We start from the raw sequence: 22,408 nt of genomic DNA, 5'->3' as shown, positions 1-22,408 counted from the left end.
GGAAGGTTAATAAGTAAACCCGCCCATGACTGGAGAAGGTTCAGCTGTATGCCTCAACACTTAAAACTCCCCGGCCTCTCTTGCAGAGAGAAACAATGTGGCAGTTGAACAAAGAAAGTAAGGGCGCTGTCATGCTCAATGGCTTGCTTCAGTCACAGATTGGTCTAAAATTCCATTCCACGGAATTGAAGATAATTTGGGGTCATTACCATTTCTCAGCAACTCCAATTCATTCCTGTTGACAGTGAGCGTGAGGCCCATTCTGAGAGAAGAAAATTGTACTCAGTGGAGAGTCGCAATGCTCTACCATTTCCCCAAAGAAATCAGTCCAAACTGCATGTCGCTGCAGTTAACCTATCTGTGTATAATATAACTCAGTGTTTTTAGTGCTGATAGATTTTCCAAAGTACAAAAAAAAAAAAATTGTGTCTGAAGGCAAAAAGAATAATTTCACTTCCATTGCTTTCTAGGTCATAACATTTCACATTTGATATTCCTTCCAAATATAGCAGTTATTGGCCTGATCGTTGCTCACACATCCAGGCATATTGCATTCAGCTCATCCGTCTCCATGCTGCTGAGAACTCTGGAGGGCTCACCCTCCACCCACTAGCATCCTTCTTATATCTTTTAAAGACATGTGCTCAGATGGTGGCATTTCACTCCGAGAGCAAGGCTGCACTTTCATTATCCAGAGCTAAAATTAAGTCCGTTTTATTAGGAACAACTATGGGCAGAAAATAGCCATTTTTAAATATTTGAGTTAGAGAAACCCCACCTACAGCAGCATACATACACTCAGAATAGGCTTTAAGTGAAAGGCTAAATCAAACAATAGGTATCTATTGAGTACCCTCTGGTAAATCAGGCACAGGGCACATCCAGGCGAACAAGACTGCTACAGATTTCATGGGGCTTACCAACTTGCAGAGAAGCCAGACAGTGAACAAGAGCTCACAGGTATGCTAAGTGCTGTAAGAATAAATTTCAGGGGCTCCCATACTTTACTTTGTTGAGAAAGTCTTTAACTTTTTTTCCCTCTAGGTATAAAGGAAACAGCCAGCAATCAAATAGACTCCATTGTACCACTGTGGACAGACTCTGGTCTGGCACTTGTGAAAGCCACCTATATCTCCAGATTTTGGTTCCATGTATCCACAAAAATACAAATATGTACACAAGTGTTCCATAGATGAATCAGAAAATATAGGCTTCTGCCTCTCAGCAAGGCTAGTTTGGAGATCTTTCCCTCAAGCGTTCTGCTGTAGACTGGATCCACATGCCTATTTTTAGTTGCTTGTTTCAGAGCATGGAGGGGAATGGAGCTCCACACACAGGGAGGTTGCAGTCTAGGCCCAGCAAGATCCTACTAATCTGGAGTTGAGGTGATGCCTAGTTATCTCCTTTCTCCAGAACTCCCTGGCGGAAAGATAATTAAAAAACCTGTTCTTGGGGTGGAATAATTAAGAACAAACCCACAAATCAACTAAGTATAGCTAAGGGTGGAAAGTCTATGCAATATTCAGGAGTCTTCTCCCAATTAATTGGTGGTCTTTTTTTTTAATTTAAAAAAAATTTTTAATGTTTATTTTATTTTTGACAGAGAGAGAGAGAGACAGAGAGACAGAGCATGAGTGGGGGGAGGGGCAGAGAGAGAGGGAAACACAGAATCTGAAATAGGCTGCAGGCTCTGAACTGTCAGCACAGAGCCTGACACGGAGCTCAAACTCACAGACCTCGAGATCATGACCTGAGCCGAAGTCGGGCGCTCAACCAACTGAGCCACCCAGGTGTCCCTAATTGGTGGTCTTAAAAATTCACACAGAGCATATTTTCTTTCCTAGATGGTTCACATGCCAAGACATAGCAAACATATTACATATGGAACATCATACACAAACACATGTCCTTATAGAAATTCTTACCTTCATTAGACTATCAATGTTGTGAAATGCTCTTTAAATACTTTAATGACAGCCTTCGTATCTTTGTCATATGCAGTACATTTCTGGATTCGGGAATGAATGTGCCTCAGAGGACCCTCGCTGCCCAGGTGCGCTGCCAGAAGGACAGGTATGGATGAATAGAATATCAGCTTAGAGAGCTCTGATTTGTAGGAATGAATAACCAGCCCTCAGGCCAAAGTGCATCTACTCACCATTGTTCCTGGGAACTGTCTAGGAGTTTCACAACTCATTAAGATACTTGGGATACACAACAATGCCAATACAAAGATTAAAGTGGGATGGTGGTTACCTATGGCAAAGCACCCAATCTGAAATAGCAAGACTAACTGTAAGACTTTCAGGAGGATCCCCTAGGCTCAAGGTTAAGAGGACTTCCTTATAGTTCTCTTAAATGGCATGAGTTATGACAATGATGAGAAAATAATCAGTCCTAAAAAATGGATCCACAAAGATGTTTACACTAGTGTTGGTTACAATAACAAAAGTATGGCAAACAAAATATTTTCAAAAATTTTAAAGAATATTTTATGGCATGAAAAAATTGCTCATGATATAGTGTTTCTTCCAAAAAAAAAAAAATTTCGTGATCATTATAGGACTACACACATCATCCATCATTGGATCCTTATTTTGGAGGATAAGAATGGAAGGAAATGTACCAGTGTGACAACATTGGGTTATTTCTGGATGGTGAGATCATGGGTTATATTTTATAAATGTTCTGTATTACATATGTATTGCTTTTCTAAACATGAGGAAAGTCACCTAAACAGTTGTTATAAAAAGTATATATGGGTTGAAGATGGTCTTGTGCAGTGGACCAGAGCATCCTCATCCAGGACAGAATTCCCCCACTGAATTGTTTGCAGGAAGGTGAGATGCTTTTCTGATTGGAGTGATGTTGTTTATTGCCTCCTTTGTTTTAGAACAATCCTCAAGTCTGCCCTTATAACCTGTATGCTGAGCAGCTCTCAGGATCGGCTTTCACTTGTCCACGGAGCACAAATAAGAGAAGGTACAGGATTAGATTAATTCTGACCTGAAGACTGTGGGATTTATGACTAGTACTTAGTGCTGGCTCCTACATCTGGGCCATCGCTTCCCAGGGCTGCCGAAGATTCTGCTTTTCACAGGCTGTACTCTGGGTAATTGTGAGGGGAGGCCTTGTCTCCAGCTAGGATCAAGTCACTGTTGGAAAAAAGTAAGGAAGCAGCTGCACAGAGTCTTGGAAAACACACATGTCCAGCTCCATTTACAAATTATCACTTGTCTCCAAAGGAAAATGTCCCCAGTAGGTGCATGGGTGGCTAAGCTGGTTGAGCATACGACTTTGGCTCAGGTCATGATCTCGCGGTTCACGGGTTCAAGCCCCACGTCAGGCTCTGTGCTGACAGTTCAGAGCCTGGAGCCTGCTTCAGATTCTGTGTCTCCTTCTTTTTGTGCCCCTCCCCCATTCATGTGCTCTCTCTCTCTCTCTCTCTCTCTCTCTCTCAAAAATAAGTAAGCTAAAAAAAATTTTTTTTAAAGAAAAGAAAATGTCCCCAGTAAACTGGCCTTCCCCAAAGGGTTTTCCAGTTGAATTTTTAATTTTGATTTGTTGTTTGTTTGTTTTTAAATAATGAGTAACTCAAACTTACAGATGATTCAGTGTAATATCTTCTTCAGCTGACTAGAAATATTATTTCTTTGCATGAAAATATTGGATAACTAACCTCGGGCAGTTGAAAGGTCATCTATTATGGCCTCTTGTGGTTTGAATTAATAAGGTTTTTACTCTTTGGAATTTGCCTTTGCTGGAAACCAGCACATTCATTAGCAAAATGTGTCATGTTGCATGCTTCCTCTAATCCCACAAGCCAGGTCAATGAACTCACTCCCTTGATTTACTCCTATGGGGCAGGTTGAACGCAATAGATGTTGTGGTTTGGGGAGGCAGTAAGTGTCGTACTTAAACAAGTAGTGTCAAACTATAGGAATGTCAGGCTAGGGCATCTGTGGAGAGGAGTGCTCCTAATTTTGGAGACTTGGGGAGGAGGGCAGTTGGTCTGGTACTGCTTAGTGGATGGGACTGGCTTTACCTCCACAGTCTCCTCCTAGGGAGCAAATGAGGTAGTGACTACGACAGCACAATGGACCACACGAACGATAGGTTGTTGTCTTTAGTGGTTAATTATGCCCACTCTGGAGTCAGGTCCCCTGAGTTTAAATCATGCCTCCTTCTCCTTTAAGCTGTGTGACCTTGAGCAAGTCATCTACCCCCCTCAGAGCCTATGGTTCCTCATTTGTCAAAGAGATGACGATAGTACCTATTTCATAGTTGTGGTGAGGATTAAAGGAAAGAGTGCATATAAAGTACTTAGCACATTGCCTGGCACATGGTGAGTGCTCAATTAACATTAATTATTCCAATCACCATTACTGTCAGCATAGTAGTATTTCTCCCTTCAATACAGGGTACCCCTAGGAGGCTGTTAGAGAACTGAGTGTGAGCTATGGCATCCATAACAATACTGCTTCTGTCTTGGCAGATATGTGCATGGAGGGAAGAAGAGATCGTTTCCCATACTTGTCAAAACTCAGGGGTTAATTCTATTATCGTTTAATCACCTCTCTCTCTCTCTCTCTGTCTCTGCAATTCCAGTCAAGGTAAGGAAGGAACACTGACAACTCCTGTTCATTTTAATTTATGACAACCTAGCCTCCATGACTATGTTCTTGACTTTATGGCCATTCAATAATGGGACACCTGGACTCCAGATTCTGCTGCCTACCCCCATTATTCAGTGATACCTTCAGCCAGCAGGAGCTTAGCTCTGTTCCAGGAGGCTGAAAAGGAGCTGTTGGCATTTCATTAAGAAGCTGGCACCATTCCTTGAATCAGAATTAAATCTCCGTCCAGGGTAATGTAGTGCTGCCTGGGGAGTTTTATAAACAGCTAAAAAACAAGGGACACTAGGCATGGCTCACCCATCTGTTTAGAACTCTCCAAAAGTATCCACAATAATTTTTGTGAAAATGCTCAAAATCCCCAGTGGAAAGATAGAACCAGGTAAGCCTGGAATTCTTACAGTGAGTCACTTCTCATTTAAATCACAGAGTAGAGGGCCTCACAAAACTCTCAGAGATTATACCTATCAAGGGTTACTTTTTATCAGGTTGTTAGCTGATCCCTCAGGTAATGAGGGGAGAGTCAGGACAGAGAATGTGGAAAATCTGGACCATCTTAAAAACCCAGATGATTAGGGGTAGGCAGACAATTCAACACACATTTAGTAAGTGAGAACTTACTATGTTCCAGGCACTCTAAATACATAAACTCTGAATCCTCACAATAATCCTAGGAGATAAGGATGAGAAACATAACTAGCCCAGGGTCACACAGTTGTTTCTTAGATATGTATGCATGCCCTTAACTACTAGAAACTACAGAGGCTTGGTTTATTCATAAGGATAAAGTCCAAGGTGAGAGGTCACATCATTTAGAACTGGAGGAATCAAATGGAACCTGGACAATCTAGCCCTTTTATCTCCCAAATGGTTCAGTGTAGGGCCAGGCAAACTCCACCCCTTGAAGTAGACTGTCCTAGGGTTTAAGGGGCCAGAGGCTGTTTAAGCAGGTCTAGTCTCCCATTGTCAGAAGTAGTGTTCCTTTTTGTTCTGTACACTGCCAGAGTAATGGTCTCTGAAAGGACTTGGGTCCCACTTAGCAAGTTCCAGTGTCCCTCGCAACTTCTGGATGGTTCTTCTTCTGGTGCTCTTCAGGATTCCTGCATCTTCTCTTCCTGAAGCCTGAGATCTGGGTCCTGGCACGGAGATCTTTGGCTCAGACCTTGACATACACAGATAACAAAACTTGAAAAGGAGAAAGAAAGAAAGAAAGAAAGAAAGAAAGAAAGAAAGAAAGAAAGAAAGAAATTACTAACTGTAAGACTATATGGACAGATCATCTTATAATTTTGGAGTACAGAGTGTTAATGTCCTAAACCTCTTACAAATTAGTATCAAAAAGATACATAACCCAATTTAAAAAATGGTAAATGACTTGTACAAGTAATTCATAGAAAAATTACAAAGAACCAATAAACATACAGATTCTTGACCTTACTCATAATAAAGGAAATACAAAATAAAAATGAAATACTATTTTTTGCCTATAGGGCCAAAATCATTTTTAATAATGTCTCCTATTTGTGAAGACACGAGCCATCAGTCACTCACACAGTATTGTTGTGAGAATAAAGTGGTACAGTGATTTGGCAATTTTGTTTATATATGCACTGGTAATATCTGAGAGAATATATAAGAACATTGTTAGGCTCTGATGCTTCTGATAATTGGCCCTGAAGAAACTGGAGGAGAAATTGGAAGAGCCATTTACCCTTAGGGACTTTTGAATTTCTTGAATTATTTCTACCGTAGTCCTGTATTGCTTTTATAATTTTAAAGAAAAAATTTATATTTCAAAAATAACAAAGAAACACTCTATATTCTCTTGGTCTATGTAGGATTCATTGTCCTCACCTTCCAGAATAAGAAATAGTGTCCAATGACGTATATATACTAATGCTTTTCTATGGATTTTCCTGTACAGATATCCCTCAAGATACTTCCCCTTCCTTAATAGTTGTCATTGGAAAAGACAATTCTTTATTTTTTTGTCAGTATGGGAACAACCAAGAGCCAGAGGCTCAATTTGAAGAGTAATGGGCAGAGTGGAAAGGTGGGAAGAGGCCAGGGTTATGGGCAGCAGTGGCTATTAAGAAGTGATGCTGTGTCATTGTTTCTCACATTAAAGCCCACAGATCGTTGTTGACTTGAGCATCTTCCTGATGGTACTTCCTGAGCCAGTCTGTGTATCCCTAATAACACCACCCTAAGGCTTATGTGTCCTTGTTTCCCCCCCAGCTGGCTGTATCGGATTCTACCTTCAGTTTCCCACAAGCCCTTTGAGTCCATTGACCAAGGCCATGTCACTCACAACTGGGATGAAGTTGATCCTGACCCTAACCAGGTAAAATGGTCCTGTGAACTGGTGCATACCAGGTATCCAAAGCCTTGAATATAAATATTTAAGTCAAACCTTGGTCTTTGAGAAATTAGACACTTTGTAAAAAGTAAATGCTAAAGTGTGTCTGTTCTTTTGCTCATACTTGGCTGGGAATTTTGGAATTGTTTGCTGGGAAAACTGGAATTCACATGCATGAATGAGTGTGTGTGTGTTTATATACCCAGTTTGCAGTAATGAGATGGACCCAGTGCTATAGCGGACTGAGCTCTGTTTTTGTTTTTTTACCTTTGAGAACTCTAGTATATTCCCATTGTCTCTGAGCTTGGGTACATGTCACTGATACCAGGTATATAATGCAGGAAGTAAAACGTACCTGGGTTTGCATCCCTGCTCCTCTACTTACTTGCTGGGTCTTTGAGCCATGGTATCTCACCTGTAAACTGGGGTGATCACAACATCTGCCATGCAGTGCTGTTGTGACGATTACATGAAAGAACAGGTATGAACATGCTTCACACAGTACATGCCTGGCACACAGGAGGCAAGACCCCTGACTCTGATATAGCCATTTTGATATATTCACTTAAAGGCACCAGTAGTACATATAAATCTCGGGTTTTATATTCAGGTAAATTTGTTTTTTCATTTTATGTTATTTTAGGGGTGCCTGGATGTCTCAGTCAGTTAAGTGTCTGACTTGATTTCGGCTCAGGTCATGATCTCACAGTTTGGTTCAGTTCATGAGATTGAGCCCCACATGGGGCTCTGCCCTGACAGTGCAGAGCCTGCTTGGAATTCTCTCCCTCCCTCTCTCACTGCCCCTGTCTCTCTGTCTCTCTGTCTCTCTGTCTCTCTCTCTCTTTCTTTCCTTTCCACAGCCCTAGGAAATCTGTGACCTCCTCTTGGGTTACCAAGACATTATGTCTGTACCTACAAATCGCCTTCCCCTAAGTGCTTATATTTTTTGTAGAAAAAAAAGCCAGAAGAGCCATAGTTACTTTTGGTTTCCTGCTCTGCTCCAGCTTTTCCCTCATTATGGAAGTCTCAGGGAACTGAGTACCTGCTTGAATGCTACTCACCCTTCTCCAACAGGGACAGGAAGGGAGGCATTCGGAGTGGAAAACAAAATGTAAGTTAACAAAAGTTTAGCCATCTCACAGCCATTTTGCAACCAGGATATGTTATCTAAATAACTGACCCTTAAACTTGTGTGAAGTTTAATGCATGTAGCAAATATCCTCCCCATTCACCACGGGCCAATTTTTGCCTCTCAGCATATGGGAAAGGTCAGCCCCTGCTCCAACCCCCAACCCTGCAGACACAGTCCCCTGCCAAGACCCAAAGCCAGATTTTCCTCTCCTGCCCCTTCCCCCTTCCTCCAGCCAGGGCTCTTGTGCAGAACACAATTTGCACAACCATCGTGGGGTCCCTGTCTCCGTCTCGTCTCCGCCTCGTCGTTGAGTCTCACCTGGCCTCCTAATCCAATCCCATTTGACCACTTTCTCTCCCATCCTCAAGTTAGGAATGCATCTGGCAGATCATCCTCATTTAACCATTTACCTCACACATTTAACGATTTAGTTCCCCCACTCATCTCAGAAAGGGCCAGAAATCATTCTAGCGAAAGTCACCGCTCATTTTCTGGGAATCTACTTGATTCCTCAATGGGTTACATCTCAAATTCTCTAATTTCTCTCAGAGTTACAATGGTCATGCTTGTTTGTTTTTGACCAATAAATAGGCCTGATTACTTAATAATGGAACTCTATCTTCTGTTAGAAAATATAAAGGACAGATACCTGTACTTTGGTAGGATTCCTGGTCAGGCTAAATAAGCATTTAATATACACTAGTTTGGGAAAGTTGAAAGGGTATTTGGGCCACAAAAGTTTCCCTATTCTTTTCTTCAGGCAACATAGGGAATAGCCAATTAAGTTTCTGACAGTTCTCTCAAGTAGAGCCAACTTTCATATCATACAAAGGAACAGGGTGGTTGTAGAATCAGCAAGTAAGACAAAAATTAAGGGCAAAATCCTTGAATTACCCATAAATTAAAGGATACATGGTTTCCTGTATGCCACCCCATATGGTCATTCTTATGTACACTAAATTTGAGAGCAAACTACACTAAATTGAGTAAACTAAAAGAAGGATTATAGAAAAAGGCCATAGGTAAATGTTTGGGAATTCAAATCATGGGGCCTTTATGGTAACTGTCAAATAACTAGTGGTAAATAAGGAGGAGTGGGAAGTTTCAGTGCCCCTGACTGCTCATATCATCCACACCAGTCATCAAAACCTCTAAAACCTTAATACGTCTTTATAGATTGGTTTATGGTTATTTTATATAGTTTATTAGGGGTTGGGGGTTAGGTTTTAAGCCTAACCTAAGGAAAATGTGACACTGATATGTAACATTCTCAGTAATATCCTTTTATTAGACATTATTATTTCTATAACTATTAATGATACATTTTCTTTTTCTTTAAGTTTATTTATTTCAAGGGAGAGGGATAGAGAGTGAGGGAGGAGGAGGGTCAGAGACAGAGCGAGGCAGAGAAACCCAAGCAGGCTCCAAGCTGTCAGCACAGAGCCCAATGTGGGGCTCAAACTCATGAACCTGTGAGCTCATGACCTGAGCCAAAGTCAGACACTTAACTGACTGAGCCACCCAGGAGCCCCAATTATTGATACATTTTATTTAACATGAATACACCCCGTTACAGTGATTATTTTGTGGCACAGGTGGCTTATCTATGGAAGCTAACCGCATTCTGATAGAATTTTTCTGGTTTTGTCTTGTTAAAAACATAATATATACTTACAAAGCTTCAAATGGCGTAGAAATTCACAAAGTAAAAATGGAAGTCTCTCGTCATAGGTGAGCATCAAGTATGCCATCTGTGTATATTATTTTCTTGTTTTATAACTAGTTAGCACTTTGAGAGGGAAGTTGGAGGCAACTACATTAAAAAGTCTGAGTTAATGTAGAGGCATCAACAGTTTCTGCTTGCTTTGTAGTAGACACTCAATATGTATTTGTTTCCTCTCCCTTCTCTGTGTTTCTCATTCTAGCATCCCTTTGAACTTCTCCTTGAACTTGATACTTTTTCCCTGTTTTGAATTCCTTCAAACACATTCTGTATGGTGGCCACTGAATGACTTTCCTCTCCAGTATTTCCTCTTTTCCCATTTATGACCTGTGCTCACACACGGTGGGACAGCTGTGCCCCAGAACTCACCAGTGCCTCTCTGAGCACCAGCTCCATCAAGGTAGTGGTTTATCATCCTCTTGTTCCATGACTTACCTCCCCTGCCATCCTACTTCCTTTGCCCTGATACACACATCCTAGCTGTTCATGCTGCATCGATCTTTTTGTCTTTTCATTTACACCTTCTTGACAAGTTAACATCTCTTTCCAATTACGCTTCATTAATAACCACAGCAATCTGCATTCATCACTTTTCCCGTCTTATAACCTCTTCCAAATATGGACACTAGACTCATAAAGAAAGTCTGAGACAATTATAATTAGGTACCCATCTGACAGTCCTTTCCCATTTAAGTCTGTATTGTAGGTATGTCTTCACCTGTCACAGACCAAAATAAATAATTCATCAGCTTCACCAACTCCCCACATTAGTCATCTCTGGGAATTTGAAGACTTAAGAATTACCTAATGTTTCCTCCAAGAGAGCATCGTGGGATATGCTATCATCACTGTCATTTTTGATACCTACCCAGGAAGATTGAGGACGATGTTCCTCAAACCTTTATTTTCCCTTAGCATCTATTTAATCAATTGTCTAAGAATTAATGCACACTTTTTTTGAGTGTACTTAGATTCAACCTGTGGACATAACACATCCAATCCATTAATATCTCTCATAAGAAATATACCTAATTTTGTTCATCATGTACCTTCCTCTAACTTTGAGAATATCAGAATTTAACAAAGAAATCTGCATCCGATTTAACTGTGATTTTGCAGATTTCAATTCGCATTCCTGAATCAACATTCCCCTTTAAAAATCAGAGTCCTTTAAAGTTTATCTTTCTTAATACTGCAGCCCTAAACTTTGGACTTTTGGAAAGCCAGACTGGAGCCAGTTAAGCCTCAGCTGAAGGAATTACTCTTAGTTCTCATCCAGTATAATTTGGACCAAGTGATAAACACCTCATAGCTAATTGAAGACCAAACCATAAAATTTCCTTTGCCTCCAAGACATGCAAATTACCAAAAATGTTTCCAAAACCTATACCCTCCCAGGGCATTTGCTGTTTAATTTGTCAAACTATTCAGATCTCACCATCCTAAAAGCCCCCTCTCTGCAAAAATGTCTTGGGTTTTCCCACCTCTTTAAGTTTTTGACCAAGTCTCTCCTATTCACACCATATTTCTTGCACTTTATCACCCCCACTCACTCCTTAACCCTTTGCAGTTCAGCCTGCCCAGACCACTCGATTGAAACTACTTATATCATATATGTTATATTATATATTTTAAACAATAATGCACCCCCATTAATATATTCAAAACCTACATAAAAGTGTTAATGCCCAATAATCGCACCAATGCAGAGTTAACCACTTCTAATGTTTTGGTTTCTTTCTTTTCAGTTTTTTTGGTTTTGGTTTTGGTTTGGTTTTTGTTTTGTTTTGGTTTGGTTTGGTTTGGTTTGGTTTTGGTGCATATATGTAAATAAGATCTGGGTCCTATGCAGCCAGAAACCAAAAGTAATTGAAAATAATTCCAATCTTCATTTGCTTCTCTGGAGAGCATTAAAGAATACCCAATATGTGACCTACAAGAACACTTGGTAAACTCCCCTTTCCCAGTTTCCCCAGACTCCCGCCCCCTCCATCCAGAGTCCTTTCTCAGCTACCGCTCCCCAAGCTCCTCAGCCCCACCCACCGCTGGTTCACAACTCTCCTCTTCCTCCCCTCCCTTTTGCCTCTGGAGCAAGAACGGACTGTGTAGGTCTCCACCCCCTTTCCTAGGAAACTCCCAGGAAAGATGGATCTGTATGATGAGGCTGCAGTTCACCAGACCCGAGAGGAGTGAGGATGGGCAAATCAATTTTCCAAAGGAGCAGGGAAGGGCAGAGGAAGGGCTGTAAATAATCTTGTATCAATGCTGTTTAAGAAATCAGTTATACAAACAAACAAAAAGCAGAAACAGACCCATAAATACAGAAAACAAACTGATGGTTGCCAGAGGGGAAAGAGGTGGGGGAATGGGCAAAATGGGAAAGGGAGGAGCAGATATAGGCTCCTAATTATGAAATGAGTAAGTCACAGGGATAAAAGGCACAGCATGGGGAACATAGTCAATGGTATTGTAATAGTGTTGTATGGTGACAGATGGCAGCTACACTTGCAGCGAGCATAGCATAATACATAGACTTGACAAATCACTAGGTTCTACACCTGAAACTAATATAACGTGTGTCAACTACACCTCAATTGAAAAAAAATCAGCTACATATATATTAACTATAATGAAATCATGCTGTAATACAGTTTAACATCGTGGTTTTTTAATTTAAACATATTTTGTGCCTTTTCTCATGTCTTTTTAAACTCCTTGAGTATAGATAATTTTTTGAAATTATTTATTTATTTACTGAGACAAAGAGAGAGAGAGAGAGTGTGAGCATGGGAGGTGCAAAGAGAGAGGGGCACAGAGGATCCAAAGAAGGCTTCGTGCTGCCAGCAGAGAGACTGATGCAGGCAGGGCTCAAACCCATGAACTATGAGATCATGGCCTGAGCCCAAGTCAGAAGCTCAACCAACTGAGCTTCCCCAAGTATAGATAATTTTTTTAATTTTGTTTTTTAATATTTATTTATCTTTGAGAGAAAGACGACAGAGCACGAGCCGGGGAGGGGCAGAGACAGAGAGAGACACAGAATCTGAAGCAGGCTGCAGGCTCTGAGCTGTCAGCACAGAGCCCGACGCGGGGCTCGAACTCACAAACCATGAGATCATGACCTGAACTTAACTGACTTTAGTTGGACGCTTAACTGACTGAGCCACCCAGGTACCCCTAGATAATTTTTAATATGACATCATAATCCAATGTATGTTTATAAGATAATTCCTCTATTGTCAGATAGAGTGTTTCCATTTTTTCTATTATAATCATTATGGCTAAGTACAATCCTCATCTCCTCAATGTCCCGAGCCGAAAACAGTTGTCTTCCCTCTTTTCTTCCTGTACAGGCTTCCAAGATAGGCAATTAAGAGTCCTAATTTACTATCATATTTTTCAAATCGTCCACTTTCTTTAATATCCCCTACATACCAGCCATATTGGAACTTCTGCCATTTCAGGGCAATACCCTAAGTTTTTCTTCCGTAGTGCTTTATGCTCTTTCATCTACCTGGAATTTTCTTTTTCCCTCACAAATATTCACTCATCCAAATCCCACTCATAATTTAAGATTCATCTTAAATACCACTTCCTTCATTTATCCCTTTCAATATTTCCCAGAGTATTTGAGAATAGGATCTATGTCTCCATCATCTTCATATGACCTGAAGTGTTCAGCACATGCCTTATTCCAAATAGTAGAATCACAAGCATTTATTGACTTGACTCCCTGATAGTTCAGATCCCATCATCCTATAAACAGACTAGATTGCATTTTTCTAAATTCACTTACTTGTGTTTACCAATATTACAGTGCACTTTGCTCCCTTCAGCCCTTTGGGACAGCTTGCTGGCTCTTTTTAGAGTACATCTGCATCAGCTTACATTTCACTCCTTGGAAAGTTGTTGGAGCTTTCTGAAAACCAGATTATTTCATTGTGCATATCTTTTATTTCCCATGTATAAGAATGTTAAATAGACTCTGTGTCAGGAAACATCTTTGAGTGAACATTCCTGTTTATATTTCTCTTCCAAAGTCCTTTCTACTTACCTATTTCCTTATTTTCCTATCAGAAAGTGCCCACAATTCCAGGGTCTTCTGTAATAGATTCCCTAAGGGCAGAGACTGTCATGTTTATCTCCAGCACCTAGCATAAAACCTGACACACAGAGAGGTCCAATCAGTCATTTGATTGAATTAATAGGGGCTTGAACAATAATACTGATACCACAGCACCTTAGCAAGTTTTGGGTCCCAGGAGTCAGATTGGCCCAGGGCAACTTAGCACTGAAGGAGCAGTAAATAAGGGTGAGATTGGAAGACCAAGTCTAAGACCATTAAAGGAAGGCAAACCCTGAGTTCAGGAGCCAAGCAGAGCACGAATAGTTTGGGAAGCAAATCAAGATAAGCTCAAGGTATAGGTTACTAAGAGAGACTGAGAGAATGTTGGTATCCATTCTTAGCAGAGAAAACTTCTCTAAACCACCAATTCTTTCATTTCTAAAATAGAGATGACAATCATAGTTGTCTCAGAAGGTTGTTGTGAGAATTAAATGTCATCCAACAAATATTAATTGAGTGACTACTATGTTTCCTGCTCTACGTGAGGTGCTGAGTAATGGAAGGTCAAATGGGAATCCAGGTTTCTATTTTTGAAAAAAATGTCAGTCAAATCTCATGAAGTCTCATCATTTTTGTGGCTTCACAAAAGACTTTGGAAAGTCTAAATAAAGTATATTGACTTGAATCCTCCTTACCTGAGCTCTTGCCTATTATCTCAGAGAACTCCAGTGGGCCATTCAAAGCCTGATTTTTCTCCACATAAATCATGATGGCTTTTCTCTTAAATTACTAAATTTGCTGAAGAATTCAGTGAGCCACTGTTTTATTTTATTTACCCCACACACAAATACACACACCTTCCCTAGTCTGGACTAAAACTCACTGTAGAGTAATAGCCTGGGCCTCTCCTAGCCCATACCTACTGGTAATAATTGCTTATACACTGTGATCACTCTGTAACTACAAGTTACTCCAAAATTCTTAGATAGACGGTATAGACTTCTAAAGATATGTCTACCTCTAGTCAGCCATTGTTGTTGAGAGTATCTAACTCATCCAATCTAATTGAGTCCCAGGCAATTTTGGAGGAAATTTCAGTAAATAAAAGAATCTTAGTGTTGAAAGTGATATTCAGACATTCTAATCCAGTCCAACTCCTGATCTTCTCACTCTGGAAACACTGAGGCCAATTCTCTAATTTTCTTTTCATTCTTGAGTATGCATTTCAAATTTTGATCACTAAATGTTGCCACTAATTCTCTGTTTTTCTCCTTTGGTGACCTTAAAAAATATTTAATTCTGGGGTGCTTAGTCACTCAGTCAGTTAAGTATCTGACTCTTGATTTCAGTTCAGGTCATGATCTCACAGTCGTGAGATCAAGCACCACATCCGGTTCTGTGCTGACAGTGCTGAGACTGCTTGGGATTCTCTCTCTCTACCCCTCCCTCACTCATCCTCTCTCTCTTTCTGTCTCTCTCTCTCTCTTTCTCAAAATAAATAAACTTAAAAGGCATCCATTTTTTTAACGTCTAATTCTAAATGTTTAATTCCCTTGAAGATGCTTTTCAAATTATTTCTAACCATCTCATTTCTAGTAAGTAAAAGTTTATTTTCCAATGGAATTTGGAGAATACAGTACAAAATATGTGGAGCAATGTTAGAACTGAAAGGAGAAACAGATAAATTCACAATTATAGTTATAAGCTTCCACATCTCTTTCTCAACAATTGATAGAACAACTAGACAGAAAATCAGAAAGGATATGGAAGAACTGAGGATTTCTCACACATATAAAAATTGACTTACGTTCTAGAAAAACATCTTTGGACTTTTAGAAATGTTTGCCAATTTACTAACTATTGCCTGAATGTCATTTGACCCAAGTAATCTTACAAATTTGCTTTAGTCTTATTCTTTGACATATTGGCAATGTTCTTAGTGCCTTATATTTATTTATTCATAGATTCAATCATTCAACAGAAATTTATTAATATCCTCTATAGTCAAGACATTGCATTGGGTACTATAATTGATTTTCACTATTTTTGAAAAGTTTAATAATTAAATTCTGGGGAAGTTATTTAGCAATAATATATAGTAGAATAAAATTGTTAAAAAATTTATAGGACTAAATCAATTAGCAAGCACCCTTTATCACTTTCAGAAGCTCCTCTCTGAAGAAAATTCTGGAATTATAGTTTCCTCTAGCACCCCACTGTTATATGCAAGAAGAGATACAAAATCCAGAGAGAGAAAATTACTTGACTGAGGCCACAGAATAAATGGAAACAGAGGCAGTAGCAGGATCCAGGTCTCCTCCCTGGCTCAGCCCAATGCACAGCCCCCTTGGGCTGGCCTTGGATCAGTGGGTTATTTTTCCACACCATGAAATTAAGCTCAACATCTAGCTTTAGCAAGAGATATTTCTACCCTCCACTTCATGGGTTCTTCCCGTTTATCCTCTCCCCAAATCTCCCTCCTCGCATTCAACAACATATTATACTGAAGCTCCTGACACAAATCTCTAGCCTGAAGATCAAAAGCTTCTTCTTGTTGGCACTGGGTTTATCAGAACCAGCTTGAGCTTTTATTATCCTTCATGATACGTTAATATAGACCCTGTGCAATCTACTGCCATCAGACTCAGCAGATAAATTACTTCTTTCCCATACCATCTCTATCATTTGAAGGGCATTATTTTGTGCATTAGAGAAGGTTCTTCAAGGTAGTATGAAGGAAGTAGTTCCTCATCTAGTATGTGGGTCCTGTTGAAGCCATGCTCCGCACATCATCATACAGGTGCCTTTACACCTGCCTCCCCCAGCTCTCTCCTCATGACTTGAGAGCTGATATGCTACAGAAAACTGAAAAACTGACCAGCACAAACCACCGAACCAACTTCTCAACCTCTCTGGTTCAGTTTTTCCCACTCACAAAAGATAAACCTCTTCTTTAGGGGTCAGGATTTTATTTCTACCCACAACAGGTATTTCAATTTCAGTAAGATCTACAAAGGTGTTGTTTCAGTGCAACGAATCAGACAGTTCTCCTATTACTGGAATTTCTTCTCTCTCTCTTTTCTCTTCCCTTCTTTTTTCTTTCTTTCTTTCTTTCTTTCTTTCTCCTTTTTTCTCTTATTTATTTCTCTTGCTCTCTTTTCTTAGGTGTATAAATCCTTATATTATTTAAACATTCTTGCTGTTTGGTAGCTGGCATGTTACTGCCACATCTGGCCAAAGTACCACAATTTAGTTGACTGATTAATTGGTTGATTGGTTGACTTAGTGGACTTTTCTGAACATGATGCTTGGTTCAGCAATACGAGAATCACAGAATCTCTGGCTGGGTGTGCCAATTCTTAAACTGTAGCTGCCCCATTAGAAGAGCTTTTATAAAATACTGAACAAATTCTGATCTAATTTGGTCTTGGGTCTCAAAGACCTTCTGGGTGACTTATGGGTAAGCAGGTTTAGAATCTCTGGATAGGTCTAAAGGTTACCCAGGCAATCGTTGATCTGATGGTTAAATCCCTTCCATTGGGAAATCTGAAATGATAACTCTTCTCGAGACAAAGATTCTCAGTAGTCTAATCTTCCAGACAATCTTCCTGGGTTTACAAACTCTGCACACTGCTACTATAGAGGGAAGCAGCATGTAGTGGTTAGTAGTGGATCAGAACCTCCTCTCAAAAAACTAGCAGTGCTTAGCTGTGTCCTTTCCTAATGTCAGGGGACTATCCTCCCAGGTCAGTGGTTTTCAACCAGGGGAAATTTGTCCCCCAGATGACATGTGACAACTTACGGAGACATTTTTGGTTGCTACAACTTGGGGGAGTGCTACTGGCATCTAGTGAGTAGCAGTCAGGGATGCGGCCACACATCCCACACTACATAGGACAGCCTCCCACAACAAGGAATTATCCAATACAAAGTGTCAGTAGTGCCAAGGTTGAGAAACCCTTTCCTAGATCCTTGCTCTCAGGTTCTCCCTACTGCCCCAGAAAACATCATCTTTAAAGGAATTCGTCCTAAACCTTTTCCTTCTTTCTGAGACATGATTTCAACAATGTCTTTCAAATCAACATTTTACAACCTTTTTAAGTAGTCCCCCAATGAGATAATTCTGCTTTGCTTTTAAAAAATAAAGACTCCTGCCCAACCGTGTATGTCAGAGAGACAGAATAATCCCAGTGCCAACCTTTCCACTTGCTGCTTCCTTTCCCACTTGGCTGCCTTTCTGAAATACAAAATGAGCTGAGCCTCATGACTGAGCAGAGGCCCTGCCTCACCTGCATTGACCAGGTGCCACAGCCAGTGGAGCCAGCCATGGGGACACAGGTCACCCCATGCAATGTCCTGAGGCTCCTCAGTTTATCCGCTGCCAGCCTGGCTGGGTCAGGCTTGCTGCCAAGTTGATTAAGTGCTGGGCTGACACTTCTAGTAGGTCCTAGACCTGCTGATTTTTCTCCCCAACTTCCTTAGATCATTTCATTATTAAATTAAAGATTGTTGTGATTTAAACTGAACTGTCAGGCGGCCTGGAGACAAACGTGGGGTTTGGTGAAGAAATTGAACCTTGGTGCTGCATTTACTAAATCCAGCCTCAGTTGGGTGCTTTCTCTTTCTCTTAAAGAAGTAATTCAAACCTCCCAGGGCTGGAAGTAGAAGCAGAACCTTCCCCTGCAGTGTCAGGAGCCCACACAGAGAGGCTGGCATGCCAGGAAAGGAAGCCGATTATAAATAGCAGAAAAAGCAGCATCAGTCAAAACTCACTGATGTGCCTGAGAAAAATGTTAAGGGAAACAAACAGCTTCTGAAATAAGAAGCAATGATCTTTTTTTATTTTTTTTTTAAATTTAAAGTGCTAAAGAATGAAAACAATATATATACATATAGGTTAAACACACATACACACACACACTGCATACACACAGAGAACCCAACTGAGACCCTTTAGGAAATAATGGGTAATTATTAATTGTAAAAGAACAAAATTACAAGTAGTCAGAGCCACACAGAAGAAACAGCTGTCCTTTCTCTGTGTAGTCGATGCTATTTGTTTAGAAAGTCTATGGTTTCCCCTTCTAAAATAATTTTCCTGTTATGTGTATCTTTTTTCCAGCTTCGATGGAAACCATTTGAGATTCCAAAAACGTCTCAGAAGAAAGTGGACTTTGTGAGTGTAAGTCAACAGCATCCACACCTGCCCTCTGCTTTTTCTTCCCCAGTGAGTGATCCAGCCATCTTCAGGCTGAATGCCAAGCGGAAGCAGACTTAGAGGCAGGCAGCAAAGACAGAACCACCTGCCTCTGTTTTCAGGGCTGGCCGAGCGATGTCTTATTTAGGCACCATATAGCCCCTGACACCAAAGGGCACTGGTAAGCTATTTACAACATCTCTGAATGGCCAGTGGAAATTGAGCATTGACCTACCTGAGGTTTTTTGTTTTTGGCTAGAAAAGGGTTCTTAGCCTTTTTCCCCCCATGGACTCCTTTAATAGTCTGGCAAATCTTGTATTTTTAAATGCATAAAATAAATTCCATAAAATTACAAAGAAGCTGATTATATTGAAATATAATGATTAACATATTAAAATAACAAATTTGGTTTGGTTTATAGTAACATATATGCTTCCTTATTAATGCACTACATCACAAGATCTATGAAAATATCTAATAACTATGGTTGTTAGAAGTATGAACATAAATGATACTCTGGAATAGCCATAATAACTATAATGTGATATAAAGAACCCATGATTTCTATCAGTGGAAAGGTTACAGGCACTTCTAATATTTCTGTGGGTTTTTGCTTACATTCATATTAATTGAAGCAAATGATACATTTCAGAGATTAGTCAAAATAAATATATAATTTTGTCCCCATCCAAGTTCATGAACTTTCTGAAATGGACCCTTGGGCTAGAATAGCATCAACTCAGGTCGACAACTCTAGTTAATGCAATGCTGGTCACAAGTTCTGCTTGGTATTTATAAGGGCTGGGAGTATTGGAACACTTGTGCTCAGAGCAAACATTGTAGGGGAGAAGGAGGGGAGCTACAATGAGGAGGGGCTCAAAGAAGCCAGTGGAGGCCTTTGCAGACCAACCTCAGCCAATGGCTTACTTAGGGAGAGTCCAGGTGCCCAGCCATAAGCCAAATTTTCTGGATCATGCAAATTCCTTGTCTATATTCAATGCTCCAAGCTCTGTGTAGACTCATCTAAATAGACCCCAAACTGGCAAACTGAGTTAAAATACAAAAATAAATCCCCCACTGTGGGTGAATTGTGGATATCTGAAGGAGCAGAGCTCCCTCCTTTCAGGCTTCTCATTTGCAGGTTGGGGCTGAGAGTTTTGAGAAGACCCAGGTGTTAAGGTTTCTTGGACTGTGGATTATCAGCAGAGAGGATTACAGTTGGTCAGAATGCTTCCACTTCCCTGTTCTGGAAAAAATAGGGTTGACCCTATGTATAAGCACGGGGCTGCCTACATGGTAAGGTGTATTTGGGGAACACTGATGTGGCAACCTTCCTCCCTAGGCCTCCTAGGTGCCTAGTTTTACCTCCAAAAGAAACTCTCCTCTAGGTTGATCTTAAGCACAAAACTGATAAAATGCCAAGTAAAGTGATCTTAGCCACTGAGACAGTCCAAATCTAGGGCCATGGCTGGCAAATAGGGTGAGCCACCACCTACTAAACATAAACAGTAAATCTCAGGCTCCCCAGAGGCAGACTGGACCCCAAATGTCTCACTTGTCCCACGGGGCAGACCCTGGTAAAACCTTGCCACATGGCTCTCAGGGACCAGGAGGAGGGCTGGCGTCTTGGACAATACTCACATTCACCCCTCCTTCTCCTGCGGTCTCTCCCAGGGCCTGCACACCTTGTGTGGAGCTGGAGACATAAAGTCTAACAATGGGCTTGCCATCCATATTTTCCTGTGTAACACCTCCATGGGGAACAGGTAAGTGGCTCAGTACTGGGGCAGAACATCCCCATTCCCTAAGAGCTACTGGTGAGAGGGTGAAAGCCAGGTTGTTGTTTTATGTTATTGTTTTTTCCCCAGAGCAACATTGATATACATTAATTAATAAAAATAAGTGAGGGCTTCAAACTTGACTGACTCCTGTAACATAAACAAAAATGTCACATAACAATGTAAATAGAAAACAGACGATGGGCATTGGGAAGGTGGAGTAGTCCAAGAGGCATTTTGACTTTAACCAGGTTTGGGTCAGAATATCTCTAATTTCTTAAAGTTCCCCAGGACTGTTTTTGAGTCCAAAGTCATACTGCATGAGAAGGCATTAAGGGCCACAAGTTGGTGGTAGGTCAGGCTGACAGACTTTGGCTTCAGGTAATAATTGTGCAAACTTAACACTCCTCAATAGAGGAGCTTAAATTTTTGAACCAGAAAAATATATAAATGGCATTCTGCCTTTTCTTGGGGAAGCAGAATCTCATGGCAGTTTTGCACTCTACCTCTGGAACCAGAATGTTACATCCAAACCCAATTCCACTCTTCCTAGCTGAGTAATCTTGGGCAAGTCATTTAAATTCTCTGAGCCATGACAAAGCACTGAAGATGTACCTTTGGGTCCAGCCTCACATCATTCCACCTTCTCTCTTTTCACTTGAGCCACAGTAGTCTTCATACAGTTCTTTCAACCTGCCATGTGTTCTCCTGCCTCACAGCATTTATTTGCATGTGCTGTTGTTTCTGTCTGAAATGTTCTCCCCACTCCCCAAACGCTTGCCTAGATAATTCCTCCAAATCTCAGGTCAAATATCTCTTCTTCAGGGAAGCTTTTGCTGACCCCTCCCATTAGAACAGGTTCATTTTTCTTCCATTCTTCTGAACTTGACTTTCATAGTGCCATGACAGTTTATGATGATATTCTATAATTATTTGATTGCTATCTGACTTCCTACTGTAAGCTTCCTGACTGTAAGCTGCATGAGTGCAGAGATTGGGTCATTTTATTCACCAGTTTATACCCAGTACTGAGCCTGGCACATGGTGGGTAGTAAACAATTTTCTGGTGTGAGTTAATTTGTCTGAACATTGTTAAAACTGAAAAATCACAGGAATTATTCTTTATGTTTCAGATGTTTTTACAATTCAGATGGGGACTTCTTGATTGGTAAGTTCTGAAGATTTCACTGTGAATTGGTCCCCAATCACAAGCTACTTTTCTATTTTATACATATTATTTTCCTTTATCCTTCAGTCTGTCTTATGTAGTCCAATCTGCAGACTGAGGTCTAGAGGTCATTGGTGGTCTGGAAAAGATTCCTGGTGTACCTCAAAGCCCCTACTTATTCCATAGTCTCTCTGCCTTTGCCTATCTCTGCTGGGCCTTTATAACATGGGAGATATGGCAACTGAAAGGAAATAAAGAGTAATACCAACCTGTGATTAATTTACTAAGATAACTCTATTTGCCTTCAAACCCACTCAATAATATACCATCTGTTATTGATATCTGCAGTT

The 22,408-nt window shown here is 40.5% G+C and overlaps 1 protein-coding gene across 1 annotated transcript in view; it reads left to right on the top strand.

Moving 5' to 3' along the window:
* The window catches only part of HGD (homogentisate 1,2-dioxygenase), a 42,988-nt gene that overhangs the window by 3,614 nt on the left and 16,966 nt on the right, over positions 1-22,408 (top strand). Inside the window, exons 2-7 of the mRNA XM_042903392.1 lie at positions 2,002-2,073; positions 2,894-2,982; positions 6,873-6,978; positions 19,037-19,096; positions 20,787-20,878; positions 22,024-22,058. Coding sequence (XP_042759326.1) covers positions 2,002-2,073; positions 2,894-2,982; positions 6,873-6,978; positions 19,037-19,096; positions 20,787-20,878; positions 22,024-22,058 — 454 coding nt within the window. The remainder of the gene's footprint in view (positions 1-2,001; positions 2,074-2,893; positions 2,983-6,872; positions 6,979-19,036; positions 19,097-20,786; positions 20,879-22,023; positions 22,059-22,408) is intronic.

Source organism: Panthera leo, chromosome C2 (assembly GCF_018350215.1).
Source record: "Panthera leo isolate Ple1 chromosome C2, P.leo_Ple1_pat1.1, whole genome shotgun sequence".
NCBI lineage: Eukaryota > Metazoa > Chordata > Mammalia > Carnivora > Felidae > Panthera > Panthera leo.
The sequence above is the reverse complement of the archived record's forward strand: the minus strand, read 5'-3'. Positions and strand labels throughout refer to the sequence as shown.